The sequence below is a fragment of the Erpetoichthys calabaricus genome, chromosome 1, assembly GCF_900747795.2.
Source record: "Erpetoichthys calabaricus chromosome 1, fErpCal1.3, whole genome shotgun sequence".
In the NCBI taxonomy this organism is placed as follows: domain Eukaryota; kingdom Metazoa; phylum Chordata; class Cladistia; order Polypteriformes; family Polypteridae; genus Erpetoichthys; species Erpetoichthys calabaricus.
Window position 1 is genome coordinate 37,390,842 of NC_041394.2, and position 20,119 is coordinate 37,410,960.

Sequence of the window (20,119 nt, forward strand, 5' to 3'; positions counted from 1 at the left end):
TAATAGCTTGTATGGTGAGTAAGAGGTAACCGTTCGGCCCTGCTAGATTCTGTTTGGCTAGTAGGCCAACATTCCTGCAGCCTTGTCTGTCATGTCACATTAATGGCAACTGTCACATTGATGAGACTATCAGCTGTCTCTCTTATTCCAGTTGGCTCTGCATCTGTTCCATCAAAGAAAAATTCTTTTTAGGTGCCTTTAAACTTCTTTTACTGTCAAATTTAACGTGTCTATTCTGACGCTGGCCATTGTAGTTACTCAGAAGAGTTCTAACCTAAAGTCATCCTGCCTGCAATACAAGATGATGATTTAGCCAGTTCAGTTTGCCTCTGGTAATGCCAAGTGGCTTTCCTAGAATCTCAGAGATCCAAGACAGTACTGCGCCAAGTGGATCTATATACTTTAGTTGATGCTCACATGCAGGGTCTCCATTCTGAGCCTACCTTGTCATTCTCTTTCAAATAAGTAAATTACAGTTTCCAGATGTTGACTAACATAGGTGATTCTGAACTACTCTGCTACAGGATGTCTGAGTGGAATCCAACAAACTGATTATCAGGATGAGCCACATTATAATATAAAGGGTGTCCATGTTCATGTGCCACTATTGTTAAAAGTGAAGCCACCAGTACTAAAAAGTGATGAGAAATGTTGGTCAGTTGGATTGTAAATTTATGATTTCTACATGAATGCATCTAGAGCTTTCAAATTATCCTGTATGCTGTTTCAAACATCACTTTCCAAAACATGGCCACCAGCCCAAAATGATGACAGTTTATCCTTCACCATGCTGTCCTCGGATAGGCTGGTTTCAAACATGTTGGTGTCTGAAAGGAATACAGCAGGCATCATGAGGCATCTTGATTGCTGGATTGACTGCTTAAATGACTGGTGCAATTAGGTTTGTAAAACAATCAATGGGTTTGTGACTTGCAGGGGGGTTAGAAGGTGAAACCACCACAGCTGCTCAATGGCAAGAACACTTAGTCAGCTGGGTTCTTAATTCAGAATTTACAAATGAAATCACATTGACTTTTGACTTAGCATTCAGGATGTCCCAGATGAGTTCGCCAGCACTGGATGATGATAGCTGGCTTTGTGGGAAGTCCAAGTCTGAAGAGTTTATGAGATGACCTTATCGTGAACTTATAAGTGGATCCAAATGTTATCAGAACTAATTGAATTATAATGGGGTGGCTTAATAAATAATGCTGCTGCGTCACAGTTGTAGTATATTTGCTTCAGATCCTTGAATAGACACTTCCTGTGTGGAGTTTGTACGTTCATGGGTATTGGGTAATCAGATTTTTCTCACATATATTAAAGGTTTGCACATTGGGTTGAGTAGCTACTTTATAAAGTGTGCGTGAGTGGGAATTGTTCTGAGTTTGTGCCTGTCTTGCACCAAATACTACTTGAATGGGCTATGGTCCCACAATCCTTTGCCTGTATTTATCATGCATCTCACATTTACTCCTAAGAACTGCACTAAAAGTCTGACTAAGGGAAAGGTATTTAAGAAGCCTCCTACACTTACTCCTGGCTAGGACTAAAAATTCATATTTGAGAGTAAATTAAATCAGGATTTATGGCTCTCTGAGCTGCAAAATACCACTCACGAAGGTGTTATGTAATTTCCTTGGAAAACATGAGGATGTTTTGTAGTTTTCTGATACTAATTCTAAGGCTTCACCACAAAATACCTTATAATATTAATATAAAAAATAATAAGTTTCAAAGAGATGTGAATATGTTCAAACAAAAGGCTTGTGCCACTCTCATGAAGTACCAGAGACATTTGTTGAACTGTAACAAGCACCGAAATGGAAAGACCAAGGCACACCCTGAATGAGAGCAAAGCCTTGATGACAGACATGAATGATCCACAGCTGTACTTTCAAAAGAATTACCTTCCCTTGGTTATGGCCACGTGAAATGCCTTGTAAAGTGACAGTTACACTGAAACTTGCCACTGCTGTTACTGAATCCACGTTCTTTATTCCAGTGTTCCAAATTGTCTTCCACAGTCACCAGACGTGTCTGCCTATCTTCGTGTTCCCCCCTTGTTTTCTTGGAGTATGTGCCTACCTTCTTGAACCTTGGTTTCTACAGTGTAACACAAATATTCCAGGGGTTCGTGGAATGCAGAGCTCAGCGTACATGTGTGACATTTCCAGCTCCACCTATCTTCAGGTTACTACAGAACAGTTTGCTTTCATAACCACCTGTGTGTTGATACTGTGATATCGCTTGCGATTCACATATGCGCGCTCTTCCACACATGGGGCAATTTATGTGAGTGGTGTCAATCACACCAGCAACTACAAAAAAGCCAGCAATCTGCAGTAATGCAGCACGCTTTAACATAACGTCACGTGGAGTGGTGGGGAAACGTATGAATCTGTCAATTATCTCATGCGTTGTCAAGGGCATTCAAAGTTTGGTGTCATTTTTGAGAAATGTTTGGTTGTGACATACTTAAATCATTGCTATTACAAAGCTGCACTTTTACTGTGGCCAAAAAATGTAATGTTAACCGACATTTTCATTTTGCCTGTCAGCACAAGGCATCTTTGCATAGATGGAGCAATCATGTAACCCGCAAGATTTGTTACAAATTTTATTCCATCTGTCAAATCGATATCTTTTTCTTTTTGTCCGGCGTTTCCAAAATATTGTGCATGCCGATCTGAACCTGAATGTTATTTTCTGGTAGCTTCAAGTGAGCTAGGACCCTGAACGTTATTTTCTGGTAGCTTCAAGTGAGCTAGGACAGCTTACAAGCTCTCCTAAATCCTGGTTAAGGTGGGAGTAGTTACCTAAAATTAGGAAAACTGATAAAATGCTGTTTCTCCAATTCCTAAGAGTAGGACCAAATTTGTGTTGCTCTGAGATTTTTGATGCAGTTAGGATGGTTTTCCTACTCTGAGATGCTTGATAAATACTGGCACTGATCTGGATTAAGTGGGTTGATTGGCCTTCAATTTGTAGGTGGTGGGAATGTGAATGATCCTTCTGCAATGTTCATGATATACAAGGGGAATCCACCACAATTGTAGCATGATCAGATGGTTTCTCACATGCAGTGTTTCCAAAAATTAAGGCTAAGATGATGTTACATTCTGATCAGGCGTAGTCACTTTTGATCATACAAGGTAACCATTTCAAAAAATCCCAATGGTGTTAAAGGCAAAGCTACAAGATGTCACAGTATCAAGGTCAGCAGGATTCTTAATGGAAGCATCCAGACCTCTGGATGATTGTGGATCTTACTCAAGGGCAGTTTCCATCATTCAGTATGTAAAAGTTGGTTGTGAATAACATGGAAGTTTATCATGAGGCAAGGCCTTTCCAAATTGGTTGGTTTTAAATATTGTCTGAAGTGAAGCTATTGAAGATGATGAGGTAGCCAATGACCATTAAATTGGCTACTTGCGTAATGCTAGCCATTAAATGATCATCTGGTTTATAAAAATGCATATGGGTAAAGCTGCCCTAGCTGCTAGGTAATGAGATCCTCTTGTCTGTAGTTTCCAAATGTGAGGCTCCATAACTTTACAATGATATTATGTTCTTTTCAAATCAGTTTCCAGAACCAGATCAGCATGACTTTGAACATTTCTCTTGTTTTTAATCTCCTTTCCTGACAGGTAGGGAAATGATGACATTTTATTTTGAGTGTTTGGTTGTTGGAAGTGAAGCTAGTATAAATAAATCCCGAGCACAAGATTTATAACTTTTTAGACACTAGAACTCTCAAACAATTCTGCCTCCTATTCCATCCAGTTCCCAGCATACCAAGTATCCTAAAACTCTTCAACAAGATCATGTGAGCTTTTCTTGTGGCATGCCCCCTTCTGACTGGTTGGTTTCAAATATGGCAGCTGTCTGAACCAATGCTAATATGAATGATAACATATCCTGATCTATAGATTGTCTGCATTGTAAAGCTCCAAGCTCCATCCTGATCGCTACATTTGTGACTTGAGAGATATGCCATCAGAGTCGTGAGATGGTGGTGGATCCTGATCAGTTGGTCTCTGTGCTTGTCTTTTGAATTCCTGTGAGGTATTTCTGAAGTGCAGTCAGTCTGGTGTTAGGAGAGCTTGCGATAAGGGGGAGGGAGGGGAGAGGAGGGCATAAATCTGATCTGGGAGATGGTGTGACGAGAATAGCAAGGCGAGGTTGTCTGGTTTCAGATAACAAAGTTAAAACGAGGAGGGAAGACAGGGGAGGCACCTCACATGCAGTGCTGTGTGGGCTGGCACAGTCAACATGAATAGCCTGAAAGCAGGTAGGCCTCATCCATAAATTGTCAAGATTAGATGAGCTCCTCTTGTTGTTGTCCATCTTATGACTTTTTTTTGTTCCCTACTGCCTAGAATAACAAGAGTCAGAGGATTTGGGTGTTGTATTTTGATTTCTTTTCAGTTCGGTGTCGTCAAAGTTCAGGTTTCCAACAGAGGTGTGGCCTGATTTTTTTTTTTTAAAGTAGCCTGCTGGCAATATAGAAAAAAAAATCAACTACTTTGACAGTACAGCATAACAGACAACTGTGGTCACGTTTACGGGTCCCATTCCACTGCTCAGGTTCCCCTTTTGCACACAGAAGCTCCTGAAAAAGCTAATGACCGACTCCAGATGAGTGAGGTGGTGGCAAAGCAGAGCCCGACAGTGTCCAGGTGTGTGTGGCAAGCGGGCGAGTATGTGTTGGTGTTTGCATGCCAAGACGACTGCCTCAGAGTAGCTTATTGACAAAATGGGTTCATGTCCTCACAGGTAACGCAGTGGTAATGCTGCTGCTTTGCAGTAAGGAGACTGTGGAAGATTGTGGGTTCGCTTCCCGGTTCCTCCCTGTGTGGATAGCGCTTTGAGTACTGAGAAGAGCACTAGATCATTGTAATGATTTATTCTTATTATAAGCACCGCTTTCACACAAGTTTGCCTGGCTGTCAGTTTTTCACATAATTCTACTAATACTGTAAAATGGAGGAATGAGATAACAAAGGCCCTCCTCATTGTCCTGTCATACTTATAAAGAAAGTGTCAGTGAATAACTTCTGATTCCTCTACTTGTCTTTGCAGCTCGCAAGCAGGAAATCATCAAGATAACTGAACAGCTGATTGAAGCAGTGAACAACGGGGATTTTGAGGCCTACGCGTAAGTAACTAGTGGGAATCTCGGCTCAACTTGAAATGTATACTCAGATCTATAGATTGCCTACACTTTGCAGGACTAGAGCATGACTTCTGAGACAGGACTCTGTAGTCCTAGGGTTGGGTAGCTTAACATATTGTATCTGTTATTTTTACATGCCAAAATGTACAGTGCATCCAGAAAGTATTCACAGCGCATTACTTTTTCCACATTTTGTTATGTTACAGCCTTATTCCAAAATGGATTAAATTCATTTTTTTCCTCAGAATTCTACACACAACACCCCATAATGACAACGTAAAAAAAGTTTACTTGAGGGTTTTGCAAATTTATTAAAAATAAAAAAAACGAGAAATCCCATGTACATAAGTATTCACAGCCTTTGCTCAATACTTTGTCGATGCACCTTTGGCAGCAATTACAGCCTCAAGTCTTGTTGAATATGATGCCACAAGATTGGCACACCTGTCCAGTTTTGCCCATTCCTCTTTGCAGCACCTCTCAAGCTCCATCAGGTTGGATGGGAAGCATCGGTGCACAGCCATTTTAAGATCTCTCCAGAGATGTTCAATCGGATTCAAGTCTGGGCTCTGGCTGGGCCACTCAAGGACATTCACAGAGTTGTCCTGAAGCCACTCCTTTGATATCTTGGCTGTGTGCTTAGGGTCGTTGTCCTGCTGAAAGATGAACCGTCGCCCCAGTCTGAGGTCAAGAGCGCTCTGGAGCAGGTTTTCATCCAGGATGTCTCTGTACGTTGCTGCAGTCATCTTTACCTTTATCCTGAATAGTCTCCCAGTCCCTGCCGCTGAAAAATATTGCCACAGCATGATGCTGCCACCACCATGCTTAACTGTAGGGATGGTATTGGCCTGGTGATGAGTGGTGCCTAGTTTCCTCCAAACGTGACGCCTGCCATTCACACCAAAGAGTTCAATCTTTGTCTCATCAGACCACAGAATTTTCTTTCTCACGGTCTGAGAGTCCTTCAGGTGCCTTTTGGCAAACACCAGGCGGGCTGCCATGTGCCTTTTACTAAGGAGTGGCTTCCATCTGGCCACTCTACCATACAGGCCTGATTGGTGGATTGCTGCAGAGATGGTTGTCCTTCTGGAAGGTTCTCCTCTCTCCACAGAGGACCTCTGGAGCTCTGACAGAGTGACCATCAAGTTCTTGGTCACCTCCCTGGCTAAGGCCCTTCTCCTCCGATCACTCAGTTTAGATGGCCAGCCAGCTCTAGGAAGAGTCCTGGTGGTTTTGAACTTCTTCCACTTACGGATGATGGAGGCCACTGTGCTCATTGGGACCTTCAAAGCAGCAGATATTTTTCTGTAACCTTCCCAGGATTTGTGCCCCGAGACAATTCCTTTGACTTCATGCTTGCTTTGTGCTCTGACATGAACTGTCAACTGTGGGACCTTATATAGACAGGTGTGTGCCTTTCCAAATCATGTCCAATCAACTGAATTTACCACAGGTGGACTCCAATGAAGCTGCAGAAACATCTCAAGGATGATCAGGGGAAACAGGATGTACCTGAGCTCAATTTTGAGCTTCATGGCAAAGGCTGTGAACACTTATGTACATGTGCTTTCTCAATTTTTTTATTTTTAATAAATTTGCAAAAATCTCAAACGTTTTTCACGTTGTCATTATGGGGTGTTGTGTGTAGAATTCTGAGGAAAAAAATGAATTTAATCCATTTTGGAATAAGGCTGTACCATAACAAAATGTGGAAAAAGTGATGCGCTGTGAATACTTTCCGGATGCACTGTATATGTAACAGCGGCTCCTGAAGGCATTTTCTTAATAGAATGTTTTATGTATGATTGATGGGTAACATCTTACAAGACCATTGGTTGATCACCTTATTAGGCCCAAGCAAGAGCACATTGATTCATAGCAAATAACAATAATGTGTTTGCTACCAGTGTTTGGCAGCAAAGAGAGAAAGGTCAATTTTTCAGCTTCTTAGAGAGGTAACCTACCAGTTTGAAGGTGCTGTACATCTTTGCTGCAGCTTGTAACCAAAGCTGTTCCAAGCCCAGGTCGCTTTACAAATAATACACTTGGAGAGCCTATTGGTCTTGACTTACAGGGGGTGATACCTTCTTGAAAAGAGGCATTCTGAAATAAATAGTGTCGACATTAAAAGAGTGATTCAAAAATGTGCCACCCCACAAAGTCCTGCTGTTAAAAAAAAATTGGAGGTTGTGCTTTACCTAATCGTGCTTCTGTAGGCCACAAACACTGCGAGTTGAGTTTTCAAGTGTGCCAAGTCCTCACAGTAACACTCTAGAGTAGCTTTCTGTGGAATCACTGGCTCTGCAGTCACAAAGTGAAACGTTGGATGTCTAGAGGCAAAAGTGTGACAACAAAACAAGTCTGGTAAAAGGCAGAAACAAGTCAGAAAGCACTCACAAAGGTAAAACAGTCCTGAATAATCCAGTGATAACCAACAAAATGCAGAAATACAAGGAACTAACCACTCATCTTCAGATGCACACAGTCACATGGCACTGACTCCACGGCACCTTGCCAATCACAGGGCCTCCTAATGAAGCATCAGAAAAAATAAACAGCATGTGGTTTGGACCAGACAGTAAAGAAGTGGTCAAGAACAAGTGCATGAAGAACTACCTTAAAGTATTGAGAAAAGCAAAGATAAAACTGGACTGGCACTGTGGCATGTCACAGCCCTGAAGACCTCACTTTGCCTCCTGGCCTTGTTTATGTAGATTGTCCAGTTTCTCACAGAACTTTTATTTATTCCCCTTGCCAAAGATTGGTCTTGTGGGCTGTCAACTTTATGTTACTCATGTATGAATAAATTAATATGGGGTTGAACAAAGATGGACCAGAATCATTACTCTGTTGGATGATCTACTTTTGATTCAGCCTTAGCCATTAGTCACATTGTTCCACATGATGGCCAGGTTTAGTGTGGAATTCATAGTGATTCTGTAATAGCAAGGTGACTGGATTCGGAAGTAGTAATGAATGTCCAGATCATAATGGGTATGACAGTGTTTGGCCATATAATACTTTTGTTTGAATCACCCAGAGCATGTTTTTCTAGACGTCTATTATTTAATTTACGTTTTGTTCTTTAGCAATATTTGTTCTAGAAATCTTTCATCCATCCTAGCTCCCAGTTATCACAGTTCAGTCCAAGCCTATTTAATCTCTCGAGACAGGAGGCTCATTAATTCTGTTCTTTACCAAAGTGAAAAACGTCTGTGAATTCTACATGGAGCCTTGGGTTTTGTATTGACTTCTAGGAGCATCATAACATGGTCGCTTCTTTTTAGAAATGTTGGCAGGATAGTCCCTCCTATACCCATGCTAAATATTTGTATATTTATTGAGTAAGAATATATACAACACAGTTCTGACATAAAATCAGTCCAGTAACTTATATCTGGACATTCCATAGCAATGTTCAATCTATTTGCATTATTCCATGTGAAGCCTCATACAAGTGCTCACGTATAGCATAATGCTAACATTTCTTGACTTGCACTCAACACACTAGGCTATCTAACCCTCGCCAAGGCCGTTGGGGCCTCTGAGTCTTTGTCATAAGGCATACTTACAAGTGTCAGACTTAGATAGATAGATAGATAGATAGATAGATAGATAGATAGATAGATAGATAGATAGATAGATAGATAGATAGATAGATAGATAGATAGATAGATAGATAGATAGATAGATAGATAGATAGATATTACCTCCGATGTTTAATACTTCATTATCTTTTTTTGGGACTTGATATTGTTTGGATATGATTTTTTAACAGTCCCCAGACTGATGAACAGTAACATTATTTTTGTAAGACTGTTTTGTTTGAATCTCAACATGACATGAACAAAAGGCTCTTAAAGTCTCTGATTCGATATACAAGTGGAAGCACCTCATGATCGGTGACTTTTGGGAGTCAGATTTTAAATAGTTTATTGATCAAAATGTTACGCAAGGATACAGAATGATGGCTGACTTGTTTTGTTTAATGCATAAATTACACTTGGAAGATGTTTGTTATTTGTTGAATTAGCCCTTTTTGTCTACAGTACTGCGATGGACTGTCACCCTGTCCAGGGTGACGTCCTGCCTTGTGCCCTATATGGTAGCTGGGATTTCTCCATCACCTCCATAACTCTGCTCAGGACTAAGCGAGTTAGAAAATGACTGACTGTATCTACAGGACTGTGAGAATTGAGTGAGGACAGGGTGACGGCTAGTGCCAGTTCATATCCTTGAATAAGATGTGGGCTGTTTCCAATGTGAGAAAAATGACTGAATCTCAAATCTTAAACTCTGACATTTACTATACTAACACCCGTATTGTTTTATATAGGAACAGTACTGAATTCATTCATTCATTTGCTGAGTTTTGTTGGCTGCTCTGCCCAGTGCAGAGTAAAGAGTAGGTGTCTTATCAGCCCTTTATGGGAGCCCACACTTAGCAGCAGCACTATCCACTATTCTGCCAAGTGCCACCCCTGTCTAAAATGTAAAACCACAGAACACAAGGTGGCCCACTCCCTCTTTAAATTGAAACATCCAACCACAATTTCAGGTTTAACAGCTGTAATGCAAGCGTTTCCAGAGTTTAGGGAGGCCTAGTTAGCATATTCTGCGTAGTATGTTAAATTAGTTAAGCCTCATGATCAGTGATAGCGTCATTCCCGGTGTATCCTTTCCTTTGTTGACAGTGTACTGCCTACAGAACAGAAAGAAATTCGTGATTACTCTGCTGGGTTCAGTAGGCGGAGAAGTAAATATGGCAGTGCAGGCGGATCTTTTTTTCCTCTTCTGAGATCTTGAAACAACATGTGAAAGCCACAGATCCCAAGGTTTTAAAATAATATATCACAACAACATTTCCCCCAGTTCACTTCTTGCTGTTTTATGTTGAATTTGCAACATTTTGTGTCGCTGCTTGATTGCGATTATAATTCCCAGCAGGAGAGTTTTTTTGGGTGCTTACATTGTCACATGCTGGCTGTGCACACCATAGACATAGAATTACTAGAATCGCATGACCAGTAGCATCGTACGTCACCGTCGCCACCATATTGCGAGAGGCACTGCTGTGGAGTGAAGTAATGGATAAAGATGCCTCACGCATGCATGTGCACGCATCACGCAAACCGCTGTACACTCCAAACCAGATCCCGGGGGATTACATTTCATAGGAAAGGCTGAACAATTGTTTTGGTTATATTTGGCCGTTAGAAAATCCTGTTTTATAATCTTAACTTTAGCTATGCCAGGCTAAGCTAGCAAAGCTATGCATTTATGTGCTCAAGTGAGCCTCCAAACAACGTTTTGGCTAAACGTATTTAGTCACTAACTATGTAGATTGTTGTTAGCTGTTAACATTTCTCAAATATTGAAGGTTTCCCAAAGAAATGCACCTCAAGAAGGAGTGGGAGGTAGCCCTTAGACGGGATTTTGAGAAAGCTGTCCTGTGATGTGTGCCGTGCTAGTTTGGTAACAGATGCTGTACCGGCATCATATGATCAAAGCTACCACTCGCTCACATTAAAAAACAAAGGAGGTTTGATGATTCTTTCTGAGGGTACAGTCAAGGTGGTCAAAGTAGCTGAGCGTGTTATCCGACAGTCGACATTAGGACAAGCTGTCAGTGTATCTTTGATCAATCAGTTTGTTCGGGCTGAGATTGGTTCAGATGATGTGTTTTTTCTCAAGGAGCACATTGAGAAAACACAGTTTGAAATTGACAACCATCATTTTATGCTCATCTCTTTAGTTGTGTCTGTCTTCCACAAACTAAGGCTGCACCATATTGCCAGACTGACTACTCTCAAATTACAGAGTGGCAACACACGGAAAAAGCTATGTAAGACAGTTCTGTTTCATGGATTTTAGATCCTATCCTGTATATATTTAAGTAACCACATTGTGTGTGCGTATGTGTGTGTGAGAGAGAGAGAGATTGAGAGAGGAATGAGTGAAATGTTTTCAGAAATTATTAAGCCAATTTGTATACAATAAAATTGTTTATTTTTGTCATTGAGTGTATCATTTCACTGTTAGAAGAAAGACAAACAAATATAACTGGTAGTAACAGTGCAGAATTCACAATTGGTATGCCAGTTTGAAAAGATAAGTTTTGAGGGCAGTTTTAAAATGTGTTACTGAATCGAGCTGACGTATATGAGAGGGAAGAGAATTCCAGAGTTGAGCACTATGAGAGACGCTCAAGCTCCCATAGAACTGAGTTTGATGTGCGGTACAGAAAGTAGAGCTGCAGATGAGGATCTGAGTGAGCGAGAGGAGTGTAAGTCTGGAGGAGATCAGTGAGGTAGGGGGGAGCTTTAAATGTTAAGAGCAGTATTTTGTATTGTATTCCAGTGAAGTTGAGAGAGAATAGGTGTAATATGTTCAGTGGATTTAGAACAGCAGGTTATTTTCCTGGCAGCAGAATTTTGAAGACGTTGTAAGCGATGGATAAGTTTTTGTGGGATGCCAGATAGAATAGCATTACAGTAATCTATACGTGAGGTAACTCGGGCATTAACCAGTACTTCAGTAGGCCTACTGTGTTGCATAAGAACAGGACAAAGCCTAGAAATGTTTCGGAGATGGAAGAAGGTAGTTCGAGAAATGTTACTTATATGGGAGGAATTATTTAATAATAATAATAATAATTATTGTTTAATAATTGCCATTATTAGTGTATAAATGGATATAAATAATAGCATTTAAATGATTCGCCAAAATCTGTTGTATGTAAACGATACTGTTTTAAACGTTAGTTTTTTCATCAGAAAACCCGGGTTCCACGTTTACCTGTATTAGTTTAAATGGCACTTTTTGCCACTTGCAATATGGCGGACACGCTGGCGTATCGTCTCCAATGGGCAACACAGTGAATGCGGTGCCTACCTACACTGTATATATGTCTATGATGCACACAGTATTCCAAAAATGAAACTAAAGTTCCAAGAGAAAAGTGGCAGCCCAGTACACTTACAGTAGTCAGTTACACCATAGTACTTTTACAAAGGTATCCATGGCATTTAGAAAAAGGCAAACTTCATACTTTAACCATACCACAAATAAAATACCAAACAAAAGAGGCTAGTTTAAGAGAGTTAAGAGCACAATGCCACACTCCAAAGGTTGTTCTCTTCTTTTTTTTCTTACTCTGCATACCATATGATGACTGCGTTGTTAATGTTTCAAAGTAACCTAGTTAGAAGAATGAAATTTGGGGCAAAAAGTATGTAAAGAAGGGCTGCACCTAAAATGATAATCTGAGGAGAAGATGTTTCTCCTCTGCCAGAAAATGAAAAATAATAGTAGGCCACAAAGGCACGATAGAAAGGACTAGGAGACTAAAATATGGGGTCAAAAAATGGGCAACAGTCTAATCTAAGCCAACATTCCTAGCCAAAAATTCTCCTACACCGCCCTTCCAATTGCCTCCAACACACTAAGGTTATGTAAATGAAGGCTAAGACTGAAAATCCCTGGAAAAGTGAAAAATGTCACATGACTTTAAGTGAAATTTATAATGTTTATGTCCAATGGTCGCTTACAGTAGTGTCTGGTATGCACAGGCTATTGTGACTATGCTTTCTTCATTATCATTCTTTGGGAAAATAGTTTATTTTATTGCTGTTACTATGATTTGGGAATTGTTATTGTCATTTTTGAGCCATTTTCAATTGGCATGAACTGCAGCATTTCGTATTGTATTTAATTGTCATGGCTAAAACTGTAACATCACTATAAAAGGTTACTGTTGAAGTAATTTGAGCATCTTGGTGTCCGACATCATATTGTCATCAATATAAGACATGGTTGCATATCAGTATCCAATTTTTTTGGCTAACTGCACACAAAAACAATCAGTTCATCAGTTTCTTTTATGGTTAGGGCTGCTTTCCAGTGGCATTTTTAATCTTCTGTTTTGGTTGCTTTCTGGTACCAAACTCCTGCCTATTTTTTGACCAGTCTCTTGGCTCTCATTATTATTTTTTGTGGCCTATTTTCAACTGTCTTTGAAGGACAATGCCTTTCTTTTCCACCATGGGCCACAATACCCTGCCCCAACTACTTTACACAGTTTTCCTGTTTAATTTATTCTAATCGAAAAGAGTTCTGTTCACTTGCCCAGGACATCCAGGGTGTTATGTGAGAGTGGGCCATACAAAAAACTGGTGTCACATCCAGAGTCAGCTCATGTCTTCTGCCCAGTGTGACCCTGAGCTGGTTTCAAAATGATCTTGTCTTTTTCCCCTCCATGCTCCTCCACACCTCTAAACTGCAAACATTTTTCTTTGATCTTTAGGTTTTACACCCCTAAACCATATAATGCTACATTCCACTGTACCCTCTTAATTAGTTTTTTCATCATTACCTTGTTCACACACTTACTAAACAACTACAACAACAATGTCTAAACAGTGGCCTTGCATATTCCTTTCTCTGAAATGAAGTCTCCAGTTGGTAATAAAACTGCCTCACCTGCTGAACTTTCTCTCCATTAACCTAATTCATCGAGCTATTTTCCTTCCCACTCTACAAGCTTGTCTTTTCCTCATGTGCACTAACAGCATTCATCATTGATCTTTTAAAGCAATTCTGCTGACTTTGTCATCATTGCTTAAGTTGTCCACAGTCCTTAAGTCGTTTAGCTGATCCTTTCCAAGTGTCACTTATTTCAGGACTGTCTCTTGACTTTACCTGTTGCCCCTCCTTTCATGTCCTGCCTGCTTCTGGCCACGCCCCTCCCCACCACTGCCGATTATCTAGTATACATGTGATCAGGAGGCGGTGCTTATTGCCAAAGGAGGTGCGATGGCATTGAAACATCTGTCTCTGTAATGCTGTGCTTTGCATTGTTAATATTTTTGACCTCTCCCTATTCACTGGATTCTTGGTTTGCTTTTGGTATGCCACCTTGCATCATCCCGAGTTAAGCTGTATGCCTTGATACTACCAGCCTGTGAACACATGTTGCTTTCTATGTATACTAATAATAAAGGGATCATTCATGTCTGACATCATTCATAATGTAGCCAGTCTTGTTTTCTAACAATTGCCCTCTATTGTATACAGAACTTGTGTAGTTTTTCTGTTACTTTTCATTTTACTCTATTTACAGCTATCCCCATATCCACAAAGTGTCTGTATAGTGCCTTTTTAAAACGTGCCGTTCTGTTACACAAAATCCTTAGTCCTTCTCTAGATGTCTTATTATGTCATTATTTTAATCTGGAGACCAAAACTGCACACCAGGTTCCAAAGGAGGCAGAACAAATGCATCACATAACTTCAGCCAACCTCCCTTGACTTGTATTTGACACAGCACACTACAATATATCGTCCAAAATCTTACTGCTTTCTTGCAGTGTGACTTTACTCAAAAGGACTCTGTTTCTCATTAGACAGGCTTTCTATCTATCTATCTATCTATCTATCTATCTATCTATCTATCTATCTATCTATCTATCTATCTATCTATCTATCTATCTATCTATCTATCTATCTATGATATAGTGCCTTTCATATCTATCTATCTATCTATCTATCTATCTATCTATCTATCTATCTATCTATCTATCTATCTATCTATCTATCTATCTATCTATCTATCTATCTAGTGCCTTTCCTATCTATCTATCTATCTATCTATCTATCTATCTATCTATCTATCTATCTATCTATCTATCTATCTATCTATCTATCTATCTAGTGCCTTTCCTATCTATCTATCTATCTATCTATCTATCTATCTATCTATCTATCTATCTATCTATCTATCTATCTATCTATCTAGTGCCTTTCCTATCTATCTATCTATCTATCTATCTATCTATCTATCTATCTATCTATCTATCTATCTATCTATCTATCTATCTATCTAGTGCCTTTCCTATCTATCTATCTATCTATCTATCTATCTATCTATCTATCTATCTATCTATCTATCTATCTATCTATCTATCTATCTAGTGCCTTTCCTATCTATCTATCTATCTATCTATCTATCTATCTATCTATCTATCTATCTATCTATCTATCTATCTAGTGCCTTTCCTATCTATCTATCTATCTATCTATCTATCTATCTATCTATCTATCTATCTATCTATCTATCTATCTATCTATCTATCTATCTATCTATCTATCTAGTGCCTTTCCTATCTATCTATCTATCTATCTATCTATCTATCTATCTATCTATCTATCTATCTATCTATCTATCTATCTATCTATCTATCTATCTATCTATCTATCTAGTGCCTTTCCTATCTATCTATCTATCTATCTATCTATCTATCTATCTATCTATCTATCTATCTATCTATCTATCTATCTATCTAGTGCCTTTCCTATCTATCTATCTATCTATCTATCTATCTATCTATCTATCTATCTATCTATCTATCTATCTATCTATCTATCTATCTATCTATCTGCCTGCCTGCCTGCCTGCCTGTCTGTCTGTCTGTCTGTAGAAAAAAGGCATTCCAAAATGAAAAGATAGAAAGACATTACTGGTCCAATGAGAAGCAAAACTGTTGAGAGAGAGTGAGATAGAGATGGTGAGATAGGCCTTGTCTAGTTTAGATTGAGAGATCTAACATAACTAACATTTGCAGAATAAAATAAAGAAAACAATATTTTTAATAGCAGACCAGAAGGCAGAAACTGGGAGGTATTACCAGAACTGGTGGGTCAAAGCAGCCATGCCTGTTCTTTTTACTAGACTTTATAGAGCAACCTAAGTGAGAATGCAGAAGAAGAAGAAGAAGCAGACCCATGGTTGGGGCATGTTGTGCAGAAGGTTTACAGTTGGTGAAGGCAAGTGAGCTGAGCTCATTTAGCTTAGTTGGTGATCTGTTACTGGCTGAACGGCCTGCCCCACATGAAACATTTTAATGCACTTTAAAATCTATCTATCTATCTATCTATCTATCTATCTATCTATCTATCTATCTATCTATCTATCTATCTATCTATCTATCTATCTATCTATCTGTCTGTCTGTCTGTCTGTCTGTCTGTCTGTCTGTCTGTCTGTCTGTCTGTGTACATTAGCTACATATCTTCAGATTCTGGGAGTAACACATACCCACGCGGTGTCTGTCTTTTTCCCCCAACTCATCTGAACATATACGTTCCATGTCCTAGGGGTTATCAACACAGGCTCCAATGGGTGCAGAAGATAATGAGCTGTTGATACTGTATGTGTTCTAAATTGTTTATTCTTGTACTTCTTGTTCAGGCTGATCCTCTTGCCGTGAGATAGAGTTACAGGCCAATTTCGGAGCGGGCATGGCAAGGGACCACAGGTTGTGTTATGAATCTCATGGCAACAGCTGTTGGTTGTGTGTTGATTGTGACCAAGCTCAAGCTTTAAGGACCACGGATGCACAACTCTTTGTGTGACAGACTAGGCAACCACTAGCATTTAATGTATATATAATTAGTGAATGGCTTATGGTTGTTCTTGTAAAGGGTATGCAAAAGGTAGTGGTTAAGGCTTTGGACTTCAAACCTTGAGGTTGTGGGTTAAAATTCTGCCTCTGACACAGTGTGACGATGAGCAAGTCACTTGACCTGCTTGTGCTCCAATTGGAAAAACAAAAATATAACCAATTGTATCATAAATGTTGTATGTTGCCTTGAATAAAGGTGTCATCCAACTAAGTAAATGTAAACATGTAATCCATCATTCAGTAGAGATAAAGGAGCTTTATTTATTTTAATTATTTTGTTAATAATAGTTTAATAACACACACTAAAAAAGAAAGCAGTCTGCCATTATGGACGTAACCTGTTGTGCCAGGTACAGCACGAAGGTCAATGCATGCACCCATTTTCTATCCCACTTATCCAGTTTAGGTCACAGGAATCAAGTAGCAGTCCTGCTGAACACTGGGTACATGGTGGGAGGATACCTCCTTCTCCAGGCACACACAATGATCCCCAGTCATACTATGCTATTTTAGTGTCATCACATGTTTGTGGTATGTTGAAGAAAATCAATATAATGAATAATTAATGTAAAAGATTAAAATTAAGTTGCACCAGTTCATGCTTAATGACTGCTCTTTATTTGAAAAATCATTATCTGGTGTTTGTACTGTTGCAAGCTAAGAGAACTGTCATTAAACTGATCTCAATTTATATTACCTTATGAGAAGAAACATCCTGATCTGGATCACAAGCATTTACACCATAGTGCTATTTGGGACTAATAGTATTGGTAGAATTTAACTTGTATCCTATCTTGGGCAAGTCGACCATCTGCTTGCTTTATCTTTAATGGATGTTGCTGTGTTCTTGTGCTATGGGAACTTTAGATGTTACTACCTGAGACAACATACCTTTCTATTGTTTGTGTTCACTTTTCTGGTTGCAGTTTGGCTGTTGATTTGCCGCTCAATATACACTTAAAACAATAAAAGAATAGCAGTTTTTTAATTATATATAAAGCATAAACTAAACATGTTAAGTATGCAATGCATCACTCCAAGTAAAATGTAACCTTAAAAATGTAATTACTGGCTGACTTTGTTAATGTGTTAAAATTTGAACAGATGAGATGCACAAATTGGCCACTGAAGTTCTTTTAAACAAAATGAGGTTCTGTGCAAAATGTTGCTCCCTACAGTTGGAAAATAGGTTTGAGAATCCCTCAAGGCTCTTGTCCAACGTGCCTACTGTCATGATGTGCGTCAGCCTTTATGTACCTCACTCACATGGGTCCTCATAGAGATTACTTTGTTCATTCACAGGAAGATCTGTGATCCTGGGCTGACTTCTTTTGAACCTGAAGCTCTTGGCAATCTGGTGGAAGGCATGGATTTTCATAGATTCTATTTCGAGAACCGTAAGTCACAATCTCAATGTGGTGGCCAACAGGAACATAAAAACATGACATTTTACAAACCATCAGGGAGCGCTTGGTTCCTCAGGCTTGTTTTGTTACCTGATCCCTAAGCTATCATGATTTGTCATATAGCCAATTTTTTATGCCATCGGGTTATTTTCTTCATCTATAACATGATGCTCAGGTACTGAGATACATCACTATACCAGGGGAGTTGAGAAATCACTACAGCTTTAGTGATATGGTCATGCTGAAGTCAAAATGTCGAATACCCACTTCTTCTTGCATTTATTATTTACAGTTAAGCAGAATGCTAAACACGTAGTGTACTTAATTCTCTTGTTTTTGCCTCCAGTCCTCTCTAAGAACAGCAAGCCAATCCACACAACGATCCTGAATCCACATGTGCACCTGATTGGTGAGGATGCCGCTTGCATTGCATATATCCGACTGACACAATTTGTAGACGGCCAGGGCCGGCCGCGCAGCAGCCAGTCTGAAGAGACCCGCGTGTGGCATCGCCGTGACGGGAAGTGGCAGAACGTTCATTTCCACTGCTCAGGAGCTCCAGCAGCACCACTACAATGAAGGTAGGAGTTTGAAGTAAGCAGGTCACATATTTCTCATTTCACACGTACAATGTAGATCTGTAGCAGTGTTCCTCACCTGGGCCAGCAGACACTCCACTTGCACCTGTTTCTTTACTTTAGAACACTCTAGACGAGAACAGACCATTCAGTCCAACAAAGCTCACCAGTCCTATCCACTTATTTCTTCCAAAAAAACATCAAGTCGAGTTTTGAAAGTCCCCAACATCTTACTGTCTACCACACTACTTGGTAGCTTATTCCAAGTGTCTGTCGTTCTTTGAGTAAAGAAAAACTTCCTAATGTTTGTGCGAAATTTACCCTTAACAAGTTTCCAACTGTGTCCCGTGTTCTTGATGAACTCATTTTAAAATAACAGACTCAATCCACTGTACTAATTCCCTTCATAATTTTAAACACTTCAGTCATGTCACCTCTTAATCTTCTTTTGCTTAAACTGTAAAGGCTCAGCTCTTTTAATCTTTCCTGATAATTCAACCCCTGTAGCCCTGGAATGAGCCTAGTCATTCTTCTCTGGACATGTTCTAGTGCTGCTATGTCCTTTTTATAGCCTGGAGACCAAAACCGCACACAGGACTCAAGATGAGGCCTCACCAGTGTGTTATAAAGGTTGAGCAGAACCTCCTGTGACTTGTACTCCCCACATCAGGGCGCTATATAACTTAACATTCTATTAGCCTTCTTAATGGCTTCTGCACACTGTCTGGAAGTCGATAGTTTAGAGTCCACTATGACTCCTAAATCCTTCTCATAAGGTGTACTCTCGATTTTCCGACCGCCCATTGTGTATTCAAACCTAACATTTTTACTTCCTATGTGTAATACTTTACATTTACTGACATTAAATTTCATCTGCCCAAGCTTGTCTGCTCTTCAAGTCCTTCTGTAATGATATAACGAATTCCAAATGATCTGCTAATCCACCTATCTTGGTATTATCTGCAAACTTAACCAGCTTGTTACTTATATTCCTATCCAAATCATTTATATATACATTACAAATAGCAGCGGCCCTAGCATTGACCCCTGTGGAACACGACTCTTAACATCGGTCAGATCTGATGAGGTTCCTCGCACCATCACCCTCTGCTTCCTGTGTCTGAGCCAATTCTGCACCCATCTAAAAACATCACCCTGATCTCCCACTTATTTTAATTTGATACCCAACCTCTCATATGGCACCTTATCAAATGCTTTCTGAAAGTCCAGATAAATAATATCCTATTCTCCACTTTGATCGTATCCTTTTGTTGCCTCCTCATAGAATTCCAGCATGTTAGTAAAACATGACCTCCCTCTCCTGAACCCATGCTGACTGTTCCTAATAACTCCTGTCCTTGCCAGGAGTTGCTCAATCTTATCCTTAATAATTCCTTCCATTAATTTTCCTGTGATGCATGTTAAGCTTACTGGCCTATAGTTACTTGGATCTGCCCTGTCATCCTTTTGAAAAAGAAACAAAAATTCCTCCAAA

The 20,119-nt window shown here is 39.7% G+C and overlaps 1 protein-coding gene across 42 annotated transcripts in view; it reads left to right on the forward strand.

Moving 5' to 3' along the window:
* Positions 1 to 20,119, forward strand: part of LOC114648726 (calcium/calmodulin-dependent protein kinase type II subunit beta) — a 412,239-nt gene that overhangs the window by 387,633 nt on the left and 4,487 nt on the right. For all 42 annotated transcript variants that reach the window (XM_051936344.1, XM_051936324.1, XM_051936339.1 and 39 more), the window contains 3 exons: positions 5,086 to 5,161; positions 17,943 to 18,037; positions 18,393 to 18,627. In XM_051936344.1, coding sequence (XP_051792304.1) covers positions 5,086 to 5,161; positions 17,943 to 18,037; positions 18,393 to 18,625 — 404 coding nt within the window. In that variant the 3' untranslated portion in view covers positions 18,626 to 18,627. The remainder of the gene's footprint in view (positions 1 to 5,085; positions 5,162 to 17,942; positions 18,038 to 18,392; positions 18,628 to 20,119) is intronic.